Source organism: Triturus cristatus, chromosome 5_1 (genome assembly GCF_964204655.1).
Source record: "Triturus cristatus chromosome 5_1, aTriCri1.1, whole genome shotgun sequence".
Lineage (NCBI taxonomy): Eukaryota > Metazoa > Chordata > Amphibia > Caudata > Salamandridae > Triturus > Triturus cristatus.
The window spans coordinates 633,857,528-633,883,520 of NC_140587.1; the positions used below are offsets into that span (position 1 = coordinate 633,857,528).

The 25,993-nt window shown below is 42.4% G+C and overlaps 1 protein-coding gene across 4 annotated transcripts in view; it reads right to left on the reverse strand.

The window, feature by feature from the left end:
- Positions 1-25,993, reverse strand: part of UBXN2B (UBX domain protein 2B) — a 247,368-nt gene that overhangs the window by 70,820 nt on the left and 150,555 nt on the right. Inside the window, exon 9 of one of the 4 annotated variants that reach the window (XM_085605572.1) lies at positions 22,557-22,890. The exons of the other annotated variants lie outside the window; for them this stretch is intronic. Coding sequence (XP_085461698.1) covers positions 22,884-22,890 — 7 coding nt within the window. The 3' untranslated portion in view covers positions 22,557-22,883. Of the gene's footprint in view, positions 1-22,556; positions 22,891-25,993 lie in introns of those variants that run through there. 4 annotated transcript variants of the gene reach the window in all.

The following is a 25,993-nucleotide window of genomic DNA, read 5'->3' on the forward strand; positions in this document are numbered from 1 at the left end:
TGACCAAGTGAATATTTATGTCAAAACTAGTGGAATCAATCCACCAATTAAGGAGTGTCTGGGCACAATTAATTAAGGATCGAAGTATACAGTGAATGTTAGCATGTACGGCGATCGATGTGATTCTGATCTCATACAGGATAATTGACATATAAACACTTAATTAAGCAGTCAGCATGGGATTAAAGTCTCCATACAAAGTTTCAACATGTGCTCGGGTACAGATAAAAATAAAATTAAAAAGATTCCAGTGATATGTGCTACATTGTGCGGTTCATAGCAGTCATGCACATAACATAGACAAATTCAGGGACTGGCAAACAGTACATCGGTAAAGAAGTCAGACAGTTCTAAATATACTGAAATTGGGGGGGGGGGGAAAATCACACAGTGAATCCAAAGTATGTTGAATGATTCAGCCAGTTGTAATGTAGCTAAGGGGGTGATCAAAGTAGGCCCATTTGTTTTGAGATCTCCTCCATCTCATTCAACCCGTTCTGGACCGAGTTAAGTAAATGGATCCATCTACACTCCTTGTAGTTCAGTAACCTCGCAATTGACCCACCCCTGTTGCTAGGGATAATCTTTTCAAGTACCCACCATGTGATGTTATTGGGAGAGTGATTGTGTGAGGCATAGTGCTCGACCATAGGGGCCCCATGTACCTTACATCTTATCCTGCTCATGTGCTGCAGAATTCGTACTTTCACTTTCTGAGTGGTTTGTCCCACATATGTAAGTCCGCAAGGGCATTGGATGGCATAAATAACATTCATGCTGTTACAATTGGTAAACTGGGAAAGTTTGTATGTTCTACCAGTATATGTGAATAACGCGTGACTAAGCCTAATGCGCAAAGCAATACTTTCACCCAACAGAACCACTGTTACCTTATATACTAGTGGGCATGCAGCACAGATTGTACCACCCACTTAAATTGCCTTTTATAATGTGTCCCAGGACTGCCATTGCAGCATGTGTGTGCAGTTTTAAACTGCCATTTCAACCTGGCAAAATAAATGTTATGCCAGGCCTAAACCATCCTTATTAATACATATGTCACCCTTAGGGTAGGCCCTAAACAGTCGTTAAGACAAGATGTATTCTATTAACATGGTTGGACATGTACTTTTATGCTTTACATGTCCTGGTAACGAAAAACTCTCAAATTCATATTTAGGTCTCGCCTAGGCAGCGCGCATGCCCTGCCTCAGAAGATGACCTTTAGAAATTGCTCAGCTCTTTTCAAGCACTTGTGCTTGTGCTGGCATCCACCTTGAGGGAGCGAGCAGCGGCGCGCGCACTAATTGAGAACAGATGGCCCATGCGTTGCTGCTCGCTTCCGCAAGGTGGCGGATAGCACAAGCACGACTGCTTGAAAAGAGCTGTTTGCATTTGCCTGCTCTTTTTTCCTCCACGGCTTGTCTTGCAGTCGCTTTGCCATGCCATCGCTTTGCCTTCGCTTTCTATTCTGAACGGGTTTTGCATTTGTCCGCTACTATTTTTTTTCACATTGCTTGTCTTGCCCTCGCTTTCCGCTGTGCCGTCGCTTTGCCCTCGCTTTCCCTTCTCAACGTTTTATTTTTATTAAAACAAATTGTCACAATTTTTATCAGAAATAAAATACCACAGTAGGGCAATCCAAATACAAACGCGTACCGCTTTTAATCACTAGGCTTGTCATCTGTACGCGCTTGTTCTGCCACTGCCTGTCTCACCCAGTGGCATGCGCAGGGGCCATCTGGATTTTTTCTGATTATCTTTCACTTTCATTCTCGTTTTAAGTTTTAAATCATGCAGTACTATTTCTGGGTCTCAACAGGGAATCACTAACTTTCATGTGATGAGCACCAGAAAGGAAAACAACTGTTCCAATTGGGTGTGCATGGCACTCCCTTAATTCCGAGCTGAGGCCCTGTTTTGACATGCATTCCTTCGCCAAGACCAACATTGCCATTGTACACTTAGAGGGCATATATAGAGTCTGGGAGCACCAGCAGTTATAAAGGAACACTTCCATGCTTCGAGAACTACAGCATCTTGCCACTTAGGAGAGCAGGTGTGAAATGAAACAAGTGCCCATCGTTCTATTTTGAAAAATGGGGTGCGTCTGTCTGCAAATTTTATATACAGCTCACCAGGAATTATATTGCGGCTGGCGAGTTATTTGTCACACTTCCTTTTCTGCTGGTGAGCTAATTTGTAGGCAAGCACTTTTAATTATCAGTTTTGTTTAACTGACTGTAGCCTGAGATGAGAATGATGCATTTTAGGAAAATTTTAAAGGTGCTCTTTCGGAACTAACAGACACATTTTGCAACTAGGGACAGGCTGACAGTATTTGGAGGCCAAGTAACTTCTTTATATTTACAGCATACTTTGAAATGTATTCACTAGTTAAGCCTTACGTGTCATGAATATCTGTAAAAAATTACACATTCCCATTGTAGAATTTGTTTTTTTTTCACGAGGAGACTGACTCTCACTTACTGACTGACTGACTCTCCCACTCACTCTCTCACTGAGTGACTCTCTCACTGACTGACTCACTGCCTGACTCTCTTACTCTCGCACTAACTGAATACCTGACTGACTCTCTCTCACTGAATGATTCTCTCACTCTCTCTCTCACTGACTCGCTCACTGTCACACTCTCTCTCTCTCTGACTGACTCTCTGACTGTCTCTCTCAATGACTGACTCTCTCTCACTGACTGACTCTCACTGACTGATTGACTCACTCTCTCACTGACTGACTGACTCTCTCACTGACTTACCGACTGTTATACAGGTACTATTTCCCAAACTTAACCCTCCTGTTATTTATGCCCCCCCATAACAAAAAAAAAACATAACAAGCAACCATTGGGACAGGCAGATAGAAGTTGCCAGCATTAAAAGGACAAAAAAAAACCTCAAGACATTATTTTTTGTTAATACTTTTTTAATATGGTCGTTCATTTGTACATAATGCTTTCTTGGTCACATAGAAGGTAACAAAAATGCTTCTGACATTTCTTTATTTTAACTTTTCAGCATGCTGCAGACTTCTGTACAGCACAGCTTAAAGACATAGGCAAAGTCAATATCTCTGACTAAACACTTATAAGGTCCCAAAGGCAAGACCAATTGGCTATGACGATGCTTGTTCACTATTGCAAGGCCTACCTCTCCCATAGGATAATGTTGTGCTAACTTATTACATTTAATAAGTGCTTGGGAGCAGGTAGGAATTTCATGTTTGGTGTCTGAGGAATTTCCACTTTTATAATGTTGGCATTTTCTTGTCCTAACCATTTGGTGCCTGCAGCCTGTTTCTGAGTCACATGACTAGGTGTAGTTGGCAGCTGGCCTTTGCGTATTCCTCCAAGAAAGCATCAAAATAGAGGGACTGGCTGTTGGTAGGATGGGCCGCATCTGGCAGGATGAAGCAGCGCTGTCACCTACCACACTTGCACTTCAAAGGCACTGACCCAGCTCACACACAAAGGTCTTCACATTAACCTATTTAACCCCCAGACATACTGGGCCCAGAGAAGTGAGGCAGGAAATTCCAGACACCTCTGTAGGGGGAAACTTCAAAAGCTTTTCCCACTTCAAAGTGGCACCAGGTATAATAAGGGGACACTCAGACCCATTCTTCCATATATCCCAGGACCTGTCGATACTACAGAAGAATGACACCCTGCTGCCATGCTGCTTGAGGCCTGCCCCTCTTGCTGAGACGGAGGACTGGACCTGCACCCTTCATTCCAGGTTGCAGTGACTCCAAGGGTCAGCTGACTGATCTCTTGTTCTGAGCTACAGGGACATAACAAGCTCCAGAGGCCTCACTGCATCTACCCAGCTGACTTGTTGCCTAGACCTGCAAAAGAACCTGCAGAACCTGCAACTGGAACTACCTGATCCCTGCTGGCCTCTGCTGGAATGAGCCCCTCATCCCCAAAAGGTGCCCCTAAGGTCCTGGACCCTTGATGTGTCATCAGTTAAGCTCTGCCTTGAAAAAAAGGGGACATTTTGATGTTTTAGGTTCTTCACAACCACAAACAAGCCAGTACGTGCAAAGATGTTGCTGCCCACGCTGACCGCCAATGCATTACCGTGACCCCCAGCGATGACAGGCAAAGTGAGATCTGCACTTCGCACTACAGCTTTGACAGCACGTGGTGATTGGCAATATGAATCTCCAGCATGGATTGTCCGCAACGCGCGAACGGATCTTCGCGCTACAGCGATGACCGTCCATGGCACTCGGCATGCTCTTCACACTACAGAGATGGCCATCCATGACATTCTCCTTGCGGACTCCTCCACCACCAACCAAACTCTTTGTGCTGGACTTTAGATGGTAGCTTTTTCAGCGGGACTAACCTGATCCCTGTATCCAGCCCATGCTACATCATGGCCAGCCTAAACTTGTGATTTTCACCTGGTCTCGCACAACCAAACAGCAGCGAGTAGCACTCTGTGCTTTTAGGCGGTATACTTACCTGAAACATGAACATTTTCATATCGCCGGTTGCTCGAGTATGGTCTCACTCCCTCAACAACCCAATTTCTCACAGGTTTGAAATTAATGTAATTGCAAAAACCAACCAAAGTATGCAAGTACTTAATATATTTCATTTTCATAAAAGAAAATCTGATAACTTAATTGAAAAAGAGCTCAGAAAGTAATCACACAGTGCAGAAATAATAAACAGGTGATAAATGCATATACATCATGAGATGCATGACTCATCTCCAAAAAATATTTACAAAGACAGGGTCAACAGAATCTACATAATGTCTGTAGTCAATATTGACTATGGACAATACATAGACTACTGACACCGTCTTTGTAAATAGTCAATAGTCGTGCATCTTTTTATGTATATACATTAGTCACCTGTTTGCTATTTCTGCACTGTGTGATCACTGTCTGAGCATTTTTGTTAATTAGGTTATTAGAATTTCTCTTATGGAAATAAAATGTACTATGTATTTCCATACTTTGATTGGTTTTTGGAATTATAATTTGGAGTCCTTCACTATTCAATTTGAGTTCCAAACTCTCAGATCTCATCACCTATCCAGCCCTCACATCTAACGCCTTCATCCTGCTGGGGGTCCAACTTCCACCTAGAGGATCAGACCTACCCCAACTCCACCACCTTCCTGGAAGGCCTCAGCATGTTGGGAGTCACCCACCAGGTGAACTACCCCACCTACGTGGCCAGTTACCTCCTGAAACACCTTTACCAACTTCTCCAACATCACAGAAGACAAACCCATCCCTCTCACCTGGTGGACGACTCCCTCATCCGCTTTGCATGCAGCTGCCCAACCAGCCAACACACAAACCCCTTAATGTCAATGGAACAATTTAATGGAGAGCATTTGGATCTCTGAGCTTCAATTTCAATGCCCCCATCACACCGACCTAACAAATGTAATTGCGAACCTCAATACATTGATCACCTCCTGCACAGACTACCTGGCTCCCCAGCCAAGATTTGACATGCAACTTTTGTTTCTCTGTGTCTCCTAAGCACAGGGTTACAGGGCATCCATTGGTTTTCTATGGGCTTAGTGTGCCCACAGGTGATGAACTTGGTGCAATGCATTACAGAAATTTGGAAACCAGCTGCAAGTGAAAGACCGGGCTGCATGGAAATATAACCAAGCCATATATTGTTCATATCTACACATAATACCGTTTCTATTGCTAGGTGCCTGACCTCCCTCATTCACACTGAACAAAATGGCAGTCTGATTTCTGAATTGTTTTTCCTGAAATCATACTAGTTTCCTACAGACTTCATCACAAAGGAACATATGCTTACCAAGGCTTGACCAACAGCCTAACAGTTGTCACCAACATGTAGGTGCAATGCTAGCACTGTCTAGCAAGATGCTCACTAGCGGATACTCACCCTCCAATTTATAATATGACTTAGGGCTTAAGGTAAAACAGGAGATCAGGATTCCCTCTCAACAGCAAGGCCAATCTGAAACCTTTGGAAATCCCAAAAGGTATAAATAATAAAGACCCATTTTCACCCGTTGTTTACTAAATCTAAACTTTGTATTTAAATATAATGAATTCATATTTAAATAAAAAGTGCCTTAGCTTTGACAATAATTAGAGCATAGGACTACAGCCTTAACTTTTTAGCACCATATTTAGATTATGGTGGACATTATATTCCATCACAAACTTTGCACATATCCTCTCCACTGTATTTCAAAAGCATTAAAACCAATGGCCCTTTTAATACAACTGATGGGTTAGTCACCACATTTTGATGGAGCATCTCATTTGCCATACTCTAAATAAGGTGGGTAGTCCTCTAAGAAATGAATGGGCAAGGATATCCGACTTTCTAAAGCAAACTGTTTACAGCTCATAAATAAGCCATGGTTCACACCATTTCTTTGGGTGGAAAATTATGTTGTTTAATTAATCTGAAGAGAGCAGCTGAGGCTATACAGACCACAGAGCTCAAAACTAGATCATGTAGCTAACTCTTTGCACTGCAAAACGTTTATTCAGCAATGTCTTCTTGAACCTCCAATAGTAAGTAATAACACATTTATTTATGTTTTTATTTTGCATTAACTCAGACATTCCCGTCTGCTGTGACCATCTTTTCAGACACTCTGTCACTCCATTCCATCTGCCCCATCTGGCTCTTTCATTCTCTTAACAGGCAAACACAGGAATACCTCTGATGGCTCAATGCTGTCCAGTCTTGTGAACCTTGCATGGCTCACACGAAACCTATACATTTATGGGCCATCCTATCATCTGAAGCTCTCATTGGAGAGGAAGGGAAATCATCTCACTTGAAACACTTGGGGGTTTGCAGAATCTGGACCCTATTTAAAATCTAGTCCTTAAACTAATTGTATGAATGTCTCTACCCAGGTTATTTGAGACATACTTTGGTTCCTTGCCTCCGCTCGTTCTTCATTCACAAATTAGCTCCATTCCCAAGAGGCCCCATCACCAACTCCTCTCCCTTTTGCCTTACAGTGGCTGTCTAACTCCACAATCTTCTACACAAAGCACTCTCTTAGACATCTACCACACACATTACACAGACAATAAGGCATACTGACACAGTCAGGATCTACATGACCCTTGTTTCACAAATCACTCTGAAACACAATAAGACTGTACAGACCTGAATAACCTGATACACATTGTGCAAATACCTCACTTCTGCTGTGTCACTTACCATTTTGTGATGACTATATACTTTGTGCCCTCACATGGGTAAAATACCCACTACAAAATCTCAGCAGAAGTCAACTGAAAAATTAACCTAAGACAAGAAGGTGGGGTCAGAGATGACAATTTTGCATACATGGACATTTTCAAAACTCCAATGTGAAGAGTGCCACAGATATAGTAAGAGTAAGGTTGGGAGCACAAAAGCGCTAATCATAGATGTGAGCAGAATTAGTCAGTAAAAAACATTGGTAGCAGAAAAATAAAGTAGGTTAAGAAAGGAGAATAGTTTTGCATTCCAAACTGTGATACTGAAACTAGTGAAAGAAAGAAGCACAGTTTTGTTACTACAGGCATGATGTAAGTCAAGTACAAGAATGAAAATGTAACTAGTCCCTCGGCTCTGATTTGGAAGACCTGGCCTGAATTTCTCTGGCCCTATGAGCTAAAGTTATTACCACCCACAAAACTGTATTCAATGTAAGAAGCCGAATCAGGCAACTATGCCTCAACTTGAATGGGGATGCCATCAAGAACGTTAACATAAGATTCAAACCCCTTGAAGAACAATAAATTGAGTAGAGGAAACAAGTAAAGCAAATCTTTCAGAAAAAGTGCTACTAGTGGTGATCTAATCATGGAAGACATACAAATTTAGACACGCAAGTCAGCTAGTCCTTAATTGTAGCCACAGTAAGATCATGATTTGCAAGTGGCAATACAAATTGCAAGACTTTGGAAAGGCAAGATTTGAAGGAGTTGAGGCTTTGTGCTATTTACTGACAATGAACAAAATTGTTACTGCGACTTGTGCAGAGAGATTTGGTAGCCAGTTTCCTGGTATTATCTGGGACTTCATAAGGAAGGCAAAAGGACTCTAAATAGCACCGCACAATCTCTTTTTATGCATCCACATCGTTTGAGGTTTGGGAAGGGCCATCCTGCTTTGAAATCAGGTGTGCTCTATATAGAAGATAAAGCAGCACATGATGGCCGAGTATCAACAGATTGAAGAATCACATTACTCCTTGCTCAATCTGGTGAGGCTAGGAATAGTTGTGCTCAATCATCACATACCTTCCTCAATACATTTGTCAGAAGTGGAATTGGCGGAGACAGTTCTTGCAGGACAACTGAGTTGGAAGGTATCTCCCATGGATCCTTGCAGATGAAGTGCATGGCCAGAACTGAGGACACTTCCTGTTCTGTACTGAGAAGTGCAAAGAGATCCTCAAATGGAAACCCCAAAACTGGGGGAGAACACCTTTGTCACTTCATGGTGCAAGTCCCTCTCGTGATCCTTCAATGAGATGACTGAAAGCATCCGCTCTCCCAATAAGGAAGCCTGCGAGATGAGCGACTATTGGAGTGATTCCCCATAACATCGCTGCACACACTACCAGAGGCAAGTTGCCTTCCAGCTTAGCATCTATGTCACAGCACCACCCTGTCTAGTGATATGATGGATGGCAGTGATGTTGTCAGACAGAATTTGAACGTTGCTCCCAAAAATGGAAGAGAAGAATGCTTTCATTGCAAGTTAAACCCACAGCACATTTAAGTGAAGGCATTGTCTGGCATGTCACCCAGATATATTTCCTAGCCTAAAGAGAAGATGTCTGTAACTACGGTAGCCTAAACCTCCCAAAGGCTGAGAAGATTATCCACCAATGGTCAGAACAGTCCATTCACCAATGCAGATCCAAATGTAGAGTGGAATGTCTCCACCTGAGCCATTGGATTACCTTGATGCAGCTGAAGGGTCTTCATCTACTAAATGGCATGTGGCACCAACACACTGGATGAGGCCTTGAAGCCAGATGTAAAACCTCCAGAACTGGTATACGAATCAGAAACCTCTAAATTATATCTCCAATACCTGCAACTCTCTGAGGATGAGAAAAGCCTTCATGCGGGTCGTGCTTGTGACTGCCCCTATGAAGGTAGGCCTCTCTGTGGTAACATAAAGAAGAGTCATTGTCTGCAAAAGGTATTCCCTGAACAGCACGGGGACTCTGCTTTAACTACTGAGCTATCCAAGTATGGAAAAACGTGACCTACCTAAAGTTGAAATGAAACAGCCACAATCCATAGCTTTTTTGTAAACATAGATGGAGCTGTTGTTACTAAGAATGGTAGAACCGTGAACTGATAATCCTGGGATCCCACCAAGAACCTGAGGTAATGTCTGCGGGCAGGAAGAAGAGGAAGATGAAAATAGGTTACCTGGAGATCCAATGACATCTCCTGCATTCATTTACAATAAGACTAGACTCAAATAACTTGTCTTGTGAATGACGAAGTTTAAAAAACGGGTATCCAGGATACGTCCCAGACCTCTGTCCTTCTCTGGGACCAAGTAGTAAAATAAATAGAATCCAATGCCCCTTTGTTCCAGAGTCAAAACTTGTATGATCCATTTGTTAAACAGGGCAAAGACTTCTGCCTCCAGTATTGAGGCATCTGCTGGTGAGCACACAGTAATGGAATGAGGTTGCTGGAAGGCACATGAAGAATAAAGTGTAGCCCTTGTGGATTAACTGTAATATGCCGCAGAAATCTATTTATATTAATTTCTCCAAGCTGGTGAAAGTTTGGGAGACCTCCACATGTAGATGATGCTGAAAGGGGGTGGGCAGTCAGATGTTTCGATGCAGCAAAGCTGGCAGAGGCTGCATCTGCTGCTGTTGCTCGAGATGCCGAGTTCCCTAGATCATACCTGCCCTGAAAGAAGAGGTACAGCTCCTGGGGTATCTGGACTGGCCAAATATGGTAGCTCTGCCAGTATTGCACTGCCCTGGACGGCCTTCAAAACTTCCTATATTGTTGATGAAATTGTCTTGTTGAGGAAGCTAGGCAAGCATGCAAGCTGTAGCTCTGCTGTTTTTGAGGTGTTGCAGAGAGGAGTATGCCTTCTGTCTGAATAGCCACTTACCATCAAAGGGCAAGTATATAAGTGTTGCTTGGACATCTCCTGAGAAGCCAATGAAACATATCCATGCATGGATTCAGGAAAAATTGACTGAATAGCTCCACCACTGAGGTGCAAGGTTGCAAGATCTCAGTACAAAAATGTTCCCTCCTCAGAAAGCAAGATCATTTCAAATGCTGCAGCTGCTTTAAGTACCACAGCTGTTCATGACAAAACTTCTTCTAAAGCAGGGCCATGGGGTAAGTGATGTCCCTTTCTGGTAAAGTGACAAGGCCACTCGCATTTTGTAAGTCTAGGTATAAGCCAACATTAGTATAATATTGAGGAAGGAGGGTAGCAGTCTCCAATCATCAAATTCTCTGCAGCTATAGCTCTTGGTAGGCAGTGCAAGGGAATAAGAGTCAGAGCCAAACAACTTCTCCATCCAGGCGAATCTCTGAGCACTATGAAGGTATTCTGCCAAGGGAAAACCACTGAAGTTTGCCATAGCCATCTCCTTTGCCTCACAAATAATTTCTTCTGTTGACAAAGGCTTTGACAGCAGCATTGTGGTCAGCTACATGGGCTGTGTTTGTATTAGTGCTGAGAGACGTTCTTATTGGGTTGTGACAGCGTCTTGGTAGACTTAGGAGCTTATTAGGAGTCTGGAGACTCGTGAGGCGCGGCGGAGGAGGTCTTCCGACTGCCCAGTATGACCAGGGCGGTCCGGCCACCCTGGGACTACCACAAGCGCCAGGGAGCAGAGATCCCGGATGGTGGTGCAGCGGTCTTGAGGCCGCAAAATACTTGGAATATACTTGGGGGGGGCAGCTCTGCAGCCACACCAAGCATATTACGGGTTTCCTCACCACCACACTTTTCATGGCAGTGCGACTGCAATGAAAAGTGTGGCGGTGAGGACACCTTTTGCCATGCACGGCATGGACTGCAGCACATAACTTGTAATGAGAAGACGGATGATAATATTTACTCGTCATCCCGTTAGTATTCTACATATTAGATGGACAGTACGACAAGACACGATTGCTACATTTAGCTCACATATCCTAAATTGACCTATTCTTTAGATGCCATTATTTTTAATTCAAAGATAACCACTGCAACCAACAAAGAAAGATGAGACTGTTTGGTGACCACGTGACATTAATAGAAAAATCAGTCATGATGCATGTCATTAAAATGAAACCAGAGTTTTAACATCTTAAATCTTGAAAATTCCCCCCTAAAAAATCAAAAACCCAGTAGGTAGTTTTGGGACTAATAGGGAAAGCGATGTAAGTAACCAATAAGTGTTGCAGTAACACACTGCAACCCATTGTAATATGGCCACACCGCAAGCACAACAGAGGGATATAATACGTTAGGCGCCACGGAACAGGAAGCAATTAGTGGGACGCGAAGAGCGTAGGTGAGCAATAAAATCAAACGCTTCCCGTCCGTGACACAAATAGAAAAGGTGAAGGCAAGCCATACGGATGCCAAAAGTAATCACAGAAATCGAGGTACGAGAGCGTACAAAACAGCCTACCTGAGACAGGATGCTAAGCTCTAGGGATTGGATAAAATCTTTTGAGCATTTTAAAACATCAGTCACTTTAATTAAGAGCACTTTTTTTATTATCACCTGCATTTAGATAACTCTGAGCCGTGGAGACCTATGGAATGTGGTCATTCTAAATAAGATATTGGGCACACATTGATTAAAGACACAGTACAGTAGAGCAACCAACAACAACTACCAATAGTAAGTGGTAGGGTTGGGATTTTGGTTGATTATGAATGTTACACTTATAAGACCAAATAAAAAATGCTTATATACAGCTTGAACTATTGGTTAAGGTCTATTCACAATTTTTTTTATAAAACATAAATGCCATTGTAGTTTTGAAATACGAAATACTGTGAATAACTTTACCTAGTATTTAATGCGCATAAAAAACATGAGAGGGAAGTGAATATACATTTTCCATTTTTTCTAAATACAGATAACAATAAAATTGGTCCTCTGTATACTGGAATAACAGAGTTCAGCTCATGTTGGCTGTATCACAAAGGACATTGTTCCACAACCGGATTAGGACATATCAAAAGGTCCAATCGGTGAGTGAGTAGACAGATTAAAATTAGCATGATATCTGTGTGAATGGGAGTGTATTGAGCTTAATATAAGCTGGAATTATTTGGGAAAGAATGGGAAGGAAACGCCAAACCGGAATGACAGAAATGGGACCAATAAATATTTTGTATCCCTACTATGGATTGCTTTTAGATCGGATGGTTGAAAATGAGGACCAAGATGACATATACGAGTCATCCAATATTTGCAGTTTTGGTGCCACATGCTACAGCTTAAACTTGGGGGGAGACAAGAAGTATTTAAATACTGGAGTAGAAAAAAGATTATCTCACTATTTGATTGCTTAATAATAAATAATGTTATAATTAGTAATATTTATTTGATTGTAATTTAACTGTTTTAAGCTTTTAAGGATAAATGAATTTTGCACATGTGTAATTATTATCTTATCGTGATTTTATTGTATTATCTGAAGTTCGTCTTGCAATGGTTTTAAGTAACTATGCACATGTAATAAAATTCAAATTCAAATACCATGTGTTTGTGTATAGGTTACATGGAAAACGGTTTTAAAGGGGGACATAAATTTTGGTCTTAAAAAAGGTGGTCGCAATTTGTACAATACCACCAAAACGCGTCAACACATTGGACAGACTTAATCCTTTGGGCACTCCGGCATATTTGATAAAGAAGTTTGCACTAATCAGATGCCTATGTTGACCGCACATATGGATTCGTTTTTGAATTACATATAAGTGTACTGTTGTAAATGTTTTGTCTCTCTTTTTATCTCTCTTCTTTTTTCACTTCTTATAAAAAGAAAAAAACCCATTTTCTTCTTGCACTCCAGGGATTGGATTTTACAGAGTAATTTTTTGTAATGTTATAAAATGTAGGCTGTCTTTGAAATTGGACTCCATGGGAGTATTGCCCCCTGTGTAATAATCAAACTATGTTGGGCTAGTCCTATATTTATGTAATGTTTTGTATGTATGAATTGTTTTTTAAAATTATGGTGGACTAACATTTCACACTATTTTTTAATAAATCAAGTAGATTTTCTCGACTATTTGAGTATTAGTGGCACTACAACTATTGAATCGGGATGTGGAGAGTGTATATATGAAGTATGAATGAATGCTGTATGGATTGAAAAAGGAGATATAGGTGAGTCAAATACCAAAGGGAATATTTATTTTACATTTAACTTAGAGGCAATGCATAAAGTATTTATGCAGTACTTAAACACTAATAAAGTTAAAACACAACACAAGAAAAAAATCCCAAACCAATTTAGAAAAATAGAGAAAAGTTGAATAAATGATTGGATACCAAATATCCAATCAGTAGAGCCAGAGTAATGATTTTTTAAAGTGGAAAATAGCACCTAAAAGATCAAAAGAGTTAGCCGCGGACAACTAGTCATGAAAGACTAGGGCAAAGTCAAAAGTTATGGCCGAATGTGACAGAGTGCAGGTTGAATACACAAAATGAGTCGGACCCAGTCTCTGTTTACCTTCGGATTTAAAAGAAAGTGAAGACGAAAATGTCTGAGAAGGTTAAGTTCAGCGGACACATTGTATGCGTGGGCTAGCCATTCTTCAAGGTAAGATGTTCAAATCTTGAAATATATATTGATTATAAGTACTAAACAGTAAGTTATTTTGTATACTGATAACAGTCCTATTCTTGGTGACAGAGAAACATAACAGAAACATAACTGTCACCAAGAATCGGACTGTTATCAATATATGAAAGAAAAACTTACTGTTTAGTACTTACAATCAATATATATTTCAAGATTTGAACGTCTTACCTTGAAGAATGTCCAGCCCATGCATACAATGAGTCATATTACAAACATTGTAAATGTAAAACATTGCAAAATAACAAAGAATATCTAACTCATTAAATCTAAAACTATTCCTACACAATCTAACTATCTGTGTTTATTGTGATTTGAGTACCTAAAAATGTCTGCAGGATTCTTGCTTTAAATTGAGTGAATAATGAAGCGCTAAATGTTGGGAGTGCCGGTGCACTGTAGAGATATTGCGGGGGAATCCTTGGAAGGATAATTAAGCTGTGGAATCTTCTTGCAGATGTATATGTATCCATCAGAGAAAAGGCTCACTCTGTATATAGCCTGTATATCTATACCCGAATCTGCAAGATCATTTGCAGAGAGACTAAATACCAATGATCTCAATCTCTATTTCCCTAGCACCATAAGTAAGGCGGAGGTACACTTTTTAGATCTAGCAGTGAATGTGAAGCACAATAAAAGAATACAGATAGAGACATTTAGAAAACCAACATCAGGCAACTCAACACTACATGCTATTAGTTTGCACCCGCCCAAACAAAAAAATAGTATTCCCTATGCAGAAAATCTTCGCATGAAGCGCAATTGCAGTAATGACGAAACACTTAAAGGTGTACAGGATGAACTAAATGAAAGGGTATAGTGAGGCAGTTCTACACACAGCTAAAGAGAAGGCTAATGCTAAAAAGAGAGAAGATTTACTGGTTTAGAACTCGCTAAAAGACTCGATTAGTCACATGATGTTCTGTTTACCACGAGAAACTGAAGAGCATTTTGCTTAGACATTGGAAACTCATTAAAAGTGACCCAGTTATTGGTCACAGCATAGCCCAAACCTCTTTAATGTCATTCAGATGAGCAAAATTGATGAATAATGAATTTGTGTATAACTGCCCGCAAAATAACTAAGGGGTTGATTTGGCTTAGGGGTAGTTGGGGTTTCCAAAAATGCCCAGATGTAAAGCCTGTTGTTATGGGCGAAACACCAATGTTATTCAGACACCTTTACGAAACACCCCAATGCCATACGTGGGGCTTTCAATTGCAGAAGTGATTATGTGATCTATGTGTTACAATGTTCATGTGCGAAATTGTTCATTGGGAGTACCAACCACATGGTCCACGTGAGAATACTACAACACCTTTGGGCCATAGCCAATGATGACAAGATCTACCCCGTTGCAAGACATATACATGGCATCATTGGGCCAATGCCAATGAATTGATCTATTATGTCATAGACACAATCCCGAAGAATCCCAGAGGATGAAACATGAAGTTATCGCTCAGGAGACTGGAATCACCATATATATTAATTTTGAATAGTAAAATTCCACATGTATTAAACTCGGATGAAGATTTATATGTGCATCTGTAAATATCCTTCCCGTTCTTTAGTAGCCATGAAAAGTGTGCCTTAAGTTTACTCTTAGAATACAGTGTCATGGTTTAAGTTAACTTAATTTTGGTTGATTTTTTATATTTTGGAAAATCCCTTTGTGCAATTTCAGATTAGACACTAGGTCAGTATATTATCCTTGCACATATTGCGTATGATACTTTGGTGGTCTATATTTGAAAGCGTAGGAATGCAATGAGTAAGAATGTTGGACACACACTGAAGTTTGAAATGTTGATATAACATTCATTACCTCCGCTGGGTGACAAATATCTAACTCTATGAGTGTATATATATGGCATTATGGATAGTTCACTGTAGTGTAGATTTTGGATTTGTAGCTAGAAGGTGTGAAGAATAGTGAATTATACAGTAACCACCCACTTGGGGTTAAACATTATTATACACCTAGCTAACATGTACATATATTTTAAGTAGGCAGACCTATATTGAGTAATTCAACATCCATTAGGGATTTCAACCCTCTGGGGATGAATTGAAACCTGACCATACTTGGTTTACATAGATGTGATGTCACCCCAACGTGTACCACGGTGTAATCATATGCATTTCACTTGAAGTTATGACATTTAATTTAATGTATTCTATTATTGCTCTGTGTTATTAACAAGCAATGGTTGTATAGTATTTCTTTTATGTTCATATCTGAATCATGGTTACGATGACATTATAAAATAACTCTGCAATGACACCGCAATATGTGAGCAAGGTGGTTTCACCACCGAAACGTGTGATAAGCCTTCTGTGATTAAAATATAGAATTCTCACCCAGCGTGTCGGTGCCTGTTTCTTGAATGCTGTGAACAGGAGTGGCATGTATATATATATATATATATATATATATATATATATATATATATATATATATATAAATATATATATATATATAAATTCCCCCGTTATAGTTGGTTCAGGTAACTATAACTCGCGCTCCCGCAATGCACTGCTGATGACGTCACATATTACATCACTCATGACATGGTCAGTGACATCACTGATGACATCACTGATGACATCTGAAATGACATCACTGAGGACGTCATCCATGTGATAAATTAGTGCATCTTCTCACATCCTTTGATATACTCAATCAAAATTTCAGACGTCCATTCTCAAAACCATAGATACTCCAATACCAATAACTACATACCCACTCATTGACTCTTAGATCGACACACACATCCACTCACTCACCTGTACAGTCACCCATACTTACAGTCACTCAGTACAGGACTATCATATACATTTATACACCTACATAGACACTCAAACACCACCAATCATCCATAGAGGTACTCTCACACCTAGTCAGTCATGCAAATAATTAATCACACTTCCATTTACTCACCTATGCAGTTATACACACACAAGTTCACTTACTCATAAAAATAGTACCACATTCTTACGCTCTTATACAATCACTGATACAAGCACACACTCATCCATACAGTCACTCTCACAATTACACACTCTCACATATACCCACTTATATACTCTTACACACATATATACTGCCTTTCACATATGTAGTTACTCACACATGTACCACTGAGATGTACATTCAATCACTAACACACCCATACATACACTCACCCAACCATACAGTCCATCACAGATGCACTCTTAAAACCATGCACCCATAGAATCACCCACTTACACATGTATGCACAGAGTCACACACATCCCACCCACACAAACACTCAGGCACCCATACAGATACTCAGACAACCAATCAATAACCCATAGAGACACTCGTATAGCTATTCACAAAGTCATGCAGCCGCTTATACACCAACAGACAGATACAGAAATTCACACAGTTTAGTCACTAGTCTGCAGTAAAATACATTTAATGACTCACTTATAGAGTCAGTCACGCACCTACTAAATCATCCATTCACACACTTATACACCCACTCGTTCTTCCATAGGTTTTTCCCTATATATCTATTAAACATATTTAAAATGTACAGAAACACACACTCACTGGATGACGTCATCAGTGATGTCATTTCAGATGTCATCAGTGATGTCACTGACCATGTCAGGAGTGATGTAATATGTGACGTCATCAGCAGTGCATTGCGGGGGCGCGAGTTATAGTTAGCTGAACTAACTATAACGGGGGAATTTCTAGGGTTTTGTACGAGGGAAATGTCCAGCTAACTATAACGCCCCTGAAACCTACGTTTTTTTCGGTGAATTTCAAAGGTTTTTTAAATGCTAATTCCTAACTATATCAGGCCTGAAACCTATGTTTTTTTCAGTGAATTTCAAAGGTTTTGTAAATGACAATTTTTAATGTATTAATTGTTATACTGATTTTTTTTATACTGATTTACTACATTTTTTAAACTATTTATTTTTAGATATTTTTTATTAATTACATTATAAATTACAATACAAAATATACTTTCTCAGAATGAATCACTTTAGTTTAAATACTTGGCAAATAGGCAACAGACTTTTAAGTACAGTAGTTACAGTTGTTGCAACCCAATTTCAAACACAAAGCAACATTGAGCTCAATGTGAATTTCTAGTTAAATGCAATTAGTTACTTTATGGATTACTTTCCTAACCACAGGACTGGATCCTAGATTCAGTCCTTGGACATCTCCTGTAAACAGTTGAGTAAGAGCGTTTTGGTTATAGTAGTTATTTTTAAGGAATATTATTGTATTTTAAAAGTTGATACTTAGAATTTTTTTTACATAGAATCACCAATGTTATCCTACGGCAGAAAATTCACTTAGCAGGTAAGTAGTGTTATCGTAACTTTTTCTTACTCAGTGGTGGATCCTGGATCCAGCACTGGCCAACTTCCTGTAAACAGTTGAAAGAATGTGTTTAAGTCATACAGATGATTTTTTAGGAATATTTTTTGTTTGTGAAAATAGACACTTTTTTCTGCTGAAAACCACACAATGGATTCCTATGGAAGGAAATACAAGTTACTGGTAAATACGCTTAGATTTACTTTTCAGGGTCAGTGCTGGGCTAAAAGATGCAGCACTGGGTTCTCTCCTGATTACAGGTGAGTAAATCGGAATTCGTAGTTCGGCTGATTTTAGACGAATATTTGTACGTTTCATAAATGGACACAGAAAATGTTCTGCTGAAAACCACACAATGGATTCCTATGGAAGGAAATACAAGTTACTGGTAAGTACGCTTAGAATTACTTTTCAGGGTCAGTGCTGGGCTAAAAGATGCAGCCCAGGGTTCTCTCCTGATTACAGTTGAGCAAATCGGAATTCGTAGTTCGGCTGATTTTAGAGGAATATTTGTACAATGGTGAAGGAAGGGGGCGGGGCCTGAGGTGATGTGTGCAAACACGCCCTGTGGCGCGTTTTAAGTTGGGGAATTAATTCCTCTTCAATCCTGAGGTCCCCTGGGGGCCAACTAGCCCACCAGGTACCTCCAGTATGCGCCAGGGGGCTGCATTGCAGAAAGGTGTTCAGAGGCCACACCCCTTTTTACAACACTTTGCAACGCAGCTCCGTGGCGCTTATTGGAGGTACCTGGTGGGCTAGTTGTCCCCTAGGGGACCTCTGGATTGAAGAGGTATGAATTTCCCAACTTAAAACGTGCCACAGGGCGTGTTTGCACAGTATCACCTCAGGCCCTGCCCCCTACCTTCACCACTGTGCAAACGCGCCCCGTGGCGTGTTTTAAGTTGGGAGATTAAGTCCCCTTGAATCCTGAGGTCCCCTGGTGGCCAACTAGCCCACCAGGTACCTCCAGTAAGTGCCAAGGAGCTACGTTATGGAGAGGTGTAAAAAGGGGCATGGCCTCATTACAGCTCTCTGCAACGCAGCCCCCTGGCGCATACTGGAGGTTCCTGTTGGGCTAGTTGGCCCCCAGGGACCCCCAGTATTGAAGAGGAATTTGTTCCCCCTCTGCAAACGCGCCAGGGGGCGCGTTTGCAGAGTGATGAAAGGAGGGGGCGTGGCCTCCTCCCGTTTTTCTTTGTTTTTCTTTTTTTTCTTTTTAAGAAGGGGGGCTGAGTAGCTCCCCTTCTTTTTCGGCCCTGGGGACCCCATCCCCCAGGGTCTGCCCCCTATTTTTTTTTTTTTTAACTGTGGATGGGAGCCGCGTGGCCCCCCTCCCGAGGCCTTAATTGGCACTGGGGACCCCATCCCCCGGGAAATGGCCCTTTTTTTGGAGGGGGGCTGCCTTGCCCCCCTCCTGTGGCCTCTTTTGGCCCCGGTGACCATATCCCCTGGGGCTGTTTTTTTTCATTTTGGGGAGGGGGCCGCGTGGCCCCCCTCCCGGGCCACTACTGGCCCCGGGGACCCCATCCCCCGGGGCCTGGCTGGCTCCCCGCCTCCTGCGGGAGCCAGCATTGCTTTTCCACATGGGGAGCAGCTAACATGCTGCTCCCCATGTGGAAAAGCAATCTGCTTTGCTATTTGGAAGAGAGAGCAGGTTTCCCTGCTCTCTCTTTCAAATAGCAAAGCAGTTTACAATGGCAGGGTGGGGTGGGAGCCGCATGGCTCCCGCCCTGCCATTGCAAACAGCAGTGTCCTGGGGTTGGGCGGTCCCCAGGGCCACGACAAGGCTCCAGGAGGGGGGCCGCGCGGCCCCCCTCCCACTTAAGTTAAAGCCCCGGGGGGTGGTGGTCCCCGGGGCTTGGGGGTCTGTATCAGACCCCCTACTTCAAATATGTAGTGCCATGGGGCGGTGGCAGTCCCCGGGGCGTGTGGGGGGGCTCGAGCACCCCCACACATGGTTTAAAAAAAAAAAAAACAAGCCCCGGGGGGTGGCGGTCCCCGGGGCTGGAGGGCCCCTCTGGGCCCCTCATGACTATTCCCTCGGGCGCTTGGCCCCCCCGGAGGCTAATTGTAAACGAAGCGCGGGATCCCGCACTTCGTTTTTTTTTTTTTCCTCAGCGGGATGCGCATCCCGAGATTTAAAAAAATAAATAATTTTTGGGGGGCCTTGGGGGTCCTTGTGGGACCCCCTGAGCAGGCCTAGGGGGTCAGGGTGTTTCTACCCTGCCCCTTTTTCGCGTTTTGCGATGTTTTTTGGGGGGCTTCTTGTGCCTCGGTTCTACCGAGGAACAAGATGGCTGCCAACACTTCCTGATCTGGAGTGTTGACAGCCAATTAGCATTCGGCTCGTGCACGGCAGGGTGCGCGCTGGGTGCGGGGAGGGTCTGCGGATCCTCCTCGGCCACAGATATCACTAACTTTTAACTCTAATTTTCTTAGGAACTATTGTACGGATTTACACCATTTAAGCAAAAGGCAAGAGTCTGAAATGAGGACTACCTATTTGCCAAATTTGGTGTAATTCCGTTCAGCAGTTCGGGCTGTAGCTGCGACAACAGGTCCTATGGGAAATTGCATGAGGAAAACGCGTTTTGGGACCCCCCCCCCTTTTTTCTCGGCTCTCGCTTGACGAATCACAGCGAAACTTTCAGAGTTGGAGCGGAGCTGTCCAAAAGTTTGGAAAATTTCGCGAAGATTCGTCAATCGGCGCCAGACTTATTGGGAATAGAATGTTGCTGATTTCCTATGGAAAATAGATCCTAACTATAACTATCTACTGGCGACCACCAGTAGATAATATATATATATATATATTCCATTCCTGTTCACAGCATTCAAGAAACAGGCACCGACATATATATATATATATATATATATATATACACACACACACACGTTATCTACTGGCGGTCGCCAGTAGATAGTTATAGTTAGGACCGTGTTTCCATAGGAAATCCGCATTGGAATGCATCACCAAATGAAGCGGGCACCATATGGAATTGTTGAACATCACAGTAGGGATAACTTTTGATTGGGAGCAGGTTGGAAAGTCATGTTTGGTATTTGAGGAAGTGTAATTCAAAAAGTATTTTATGGTAAAGTCAGATTAAAAGCCACAATTTTAGAGGATGACATTACATATACATATATATAAATATATATCTCTACCATTTTGAGATTTGGAGTCAAATGAACTTTGAGCTCAGGTCAGGCCTAAGACATTGTGTTCGTAAATAAGGACGTTCAATTTTTTATGTAAAGTGCGTACATGTAACTTGACTGGTAATGAAAGCTATCCACTTCCGTATAACAGTTACCTATTTGTAAATGTGCACTTGAAAAACATGCTGTCTCTCTCCAGGTCTCGTGTTTCTTCAATTGTGTTGCCTACAGGCAAACAATGTTGTATTGTGTAAAATAGTGGAAGTAAAGGTGGGTGCGCTCATTTCCAGTTTGTCTTGTAAACATTGAGTATTCATAAAGTAAAATGTTAGTTTGTGATATCAAAATTCAGCACTGCTTAGGTTTATAGCTTTTTTAGCAGACTAGTGACGCTTGAATTTAGCACCAAATATTCTTGCTCTGGAATTCTATTGGATATTCAGAATATCAAATTAGAGTCCAGAATTTTAAGAAAACATTTACTACGAATGTAGCAACCTGCCTACTCGCATTAAGACCACAGAAGGAAGAAAATGTCTAAGAATCTAGCACAACCGCTGTAACTCTGAAGCACAAAAACAAAGGATCAATAAATCATCCGACTTAGATCGGAGGAGTTAAAGTAAATAAAACTCAAACAGCCCACAATAGTGTGAGGCTTCCCAGAGAATTCAATTACTGCAAAGTGAAGTAAGAAAGAGTGCGAAACTGAAGACGATGACCCAGTCAATTTAGCCAAAAGACTCATAAATGAGCAAGAGAAGACGACCAGTTACAATAGATAAAGAATTATGCAGAAGCACTAGCACATCTTAAAGGAAGACCCAGCCACTGACAATAAACTAGGTAGCCGAAACACTAATCACACAACGAGGTAGGAATATTGTGTGCCCAAGAGAACCTAAAGAAAACACAAAGGAAAGCTAGGTACCAGCGAACCCATCAGGCTTCTGTGTTTCAGCAACTGAAGGTCACAGCCATGTTCACCTTTAATGGCTCCAGTACAGAACTGCAACAATGTTACCACTTATGCTGCTTACATTTACAGAAATGCTGTTGTTCCATCTATGTCGGATATACAATTAAAAATTTGTGAACATTTGTGACAAGAATTTTCAATTTTTTTAAGGACAACGGAGGCGAGGATTATGCTTCTCATTTCTTTACTAGAAGCTCACAGCAGCCAAGGAAAACACAGATAGAAAAACCATGTGATGAACCATAGAGTCCCAGGGTATATAAGGTCCCTGTATGAACATAGAGTCCTCTTTCTTTGCAAACATAACAGTTAAGTCCATTCACGACCTGCTCCTGAAGGATCACCGGTAGACTAGGACTTCTCCAACCAAGAACTGTAGGCCCAACGGGGCTGCAAGCTCGAACTGGATCCCGGTCCAGGTAACTCACTCTTGCGTAAAACCAAAGAACTGCATACCAGCTATTCACAGCTGAACCATATTCAGGCTTTACTTGTTATCAGCACCTAAAATAAAAGAAGAACACCCCGTAAAAGCCATTCCAAAAATTTGGTAAATGTCAACAGTACATAACCAGCACAAAAGAAGGGTGGGAAACATTCAAACTTATGCAATAGAATAGCATAATTAAACAGACAATATTTGACCTACATAACGTCCTCTGGGTGAGATAATCCTCACCTCCGTTGTCCTTAATAGAATTGAAAATTCTTGTCACAAATGTTTGCAAATTTCTAATTCTATGTCAGGACCGGAGGCTCCGATTATGCTTGTTCAAAGCTTAGCCACCACAACAGAAGCTACATCCACAATAGGTTTATAATAAAATGCTTTGAAGGTATGTTCAGTAGACCAGCCAGCTGCGTTCATGATTTCTGACAGGCTAACGCCTGATGAATATGCTTTTGAAGCCATCGCTCCACGGGCTATATGCGCCCCAAACTTGGAAATATCAATCCCTGCTTCACCCATGAGCCAACGCATCCATCGAGACAAGGTAGCCGGAGCCACTGGGCGAAAAGGTTTCTGCAGAGCAATCAACAATTGACCTTGCATATCAGTACGAAATTCTGCAGTACTCATCTCGTAATCTTTAATGCATTGTACCACGCACAGCTTGGGGTTATTTGTAAAAGCTGGGTAAGTGACGGAGACGGATGCAGTGTTACACTTAGTTCGTCTAGACAGGATAAAGGTCACTCCTTTTGGGGAAAATCTACGCCCCGCTAAATCCAATGCTCGTACGTCAGAGACTCTTTTGCAAGAAACTAGACATAGTAACATTGTTAACTTAGCAGACAGTTGTTTACGGGATAAGTACTTTTTGGAAGGCCACGCTTCCAGGAATTTAAGTACAATGCAAACATCCCACAACTGAGAATATTTAGGACGCAGGTGTTCACCTATGGGTTTGCCCTGTAAGGGCAAATGACCTGCCGATATGGCGGAACGAAAGTTGTTGACTGTTCTGTATGCTAAACCTGAGGAAGCAATAGATGCCAGAACATTCAACTGCTGTAGAGGGATCCATGTTCCGTTGAGAGCACCAATCACACCATCTCTTCCAAGAGGAAGCATATCTCTTATGTGTGTTGGCTGACCAGGCCTCTGTGATAAATTTGTCAGCCTCGCGTGAAAGGCCGGGACTTTCCATCTGTCCCTGAAACCCGCCAGGCCACTAGAGGAAGTTGGCCTGATATCACCAATGGATGAGGGTTCTGACGAGGGTCCAGCAGTAGGTTCTCTATCCGAGGGAGAAGAACTGGGACTGCACAACTCATTTCCAATACGACCGGGAACCATGCCTGTGCTCTCCATAACGGAGCGATCAAGATGAGTTCCGCCCGATAAGCCCTGGCTCGTGCTAGAACCCTGGGGATCATCATAAACGGGGGAAAAGCGTAACACAGGTACGTTTGCCATTCCTGTAGGAATGCATCCGTGGCCAGAGCTTCTGTGTCCGGCCTCCAACTGAAAAACTGGGGAACCTGTCTGTTGAGGCGAGATGCAAACAAATCTATCTAACAGGGACCCCATAGATGGATCAAGTTCTGACATACTCGGGGAGACAGCACCCAGTCGCTGAAATCCTGCAGATGGCGGGAGTGCCAATCTGCCACCTCGTTGTTGTAGCCCGGAAAATATTCCACTACTACCGAGATTCTGTTCCGAAGATAGTAGTGCCAAAAATCCTTGGCAATTTCTGCTAACATCCGGGACTTGGTACCGCCCAGTTTGTTGACATAACGAACCGCCAATACGTTGTCCATCCGAAGAAGGATACAACAGTCTGGGGAGAAAGACATCAGATTGCAAAGGAACCAGCTAACAGTTCCAAGCAGTTGATATGTAAATGTAGTTCTTCTGGCAACCAACGACCACCCGTGGACAATTGGCCGCAACCGGCACCCCAACCCCACCGGCTGGCATTGGATTCGATTATCAAATCCGGGGTTGATCCGAATAGCGCTCGGCCGTTCCAGGCCTCCATGTGGTTCAACCACCAGTTCATCTCCAGCCTTGCCTCCTCTGAGAGGGGAATCTGTTCTGAGTAACTGAGGCCTTTTTGGAGATGGCGGATTTTGAGCCGTTGAAGGGCTTGGTAGTGAAGTGGGGCCGGGAAGATAGCCTGAATGGAAGAGGCCAACAACCCCACTACACAGGCCAATGATCTCAGGGAGATCGTCTGCTTGTGAAGTGTAGACTTCAGTTCCCGTTTGATAGCCCTGATTTTTGGCATCGGCAGCAGGAGCTGGCAAGTCAAGGAATTGACAAGGAAATCCAGAAATTCGACCGATTGGGACGGGGTCAGGACCGATTTCTGTGGATTCACAATGAATCCCAAATTCTGTAACAGGCTGATCGCCCAATTGAGGTGTATTTGAACTAACTGGGGGGGATGTCGCCAAAATGATGATGTCGTCTAGATATATTATGAGGCGGACTCCCCGGGCTCTGAGCGACTCTACCACTGGTCTCAGAAGATTTGTGAAGCACCATGGTGCAGACGACAGGCCGAACGGGAGAACCTTGTACTCGTAGCAAACCCCTTGCCACAAAAACTGGAGAAACCGGCGAGGAGGGGGAAAGATGGGAATGGATAAATACGCATCCTTCAGGTCCAGCCGGACCATCCAGTACCCCTTCTTGGAGGAGATCGCGTAATAGATGGATACCCTCCATCTTGAAGTGTCTGTAAATAATCCATGAATTGAAATCTTTAAGGTTTAACACCAATCTGGACCCACCCCCTTTCTTCTCCACTAGGAAGACATTGCTTAGAAACCCATGAGGATGAAGAGTGGAAACCACTATTGCGCCTTTCCGTAGTAAGGACACGATCTCTGCTGAGATAAAGGTCTGATCTCATTGGGAAAAAGACAGGGGGGAGGGCGAACGCTCTGTGATGGGGAATCGTACAGTTCTAGCTTGTACCCCTGAACCGTTTCTAACACCCAAGCATCTTGAGAGATCTCGCGCCAGTTGCTGAGAAAACAGCCTACTCTGCCCCCCAATATCACCTCGGAATAAGGGATCAGGCTCACCTGAGTTTCCGACATCTTGTTGATTATTGGAGTTGCCACCAAATCTGCCACCCTTGCGGAACCT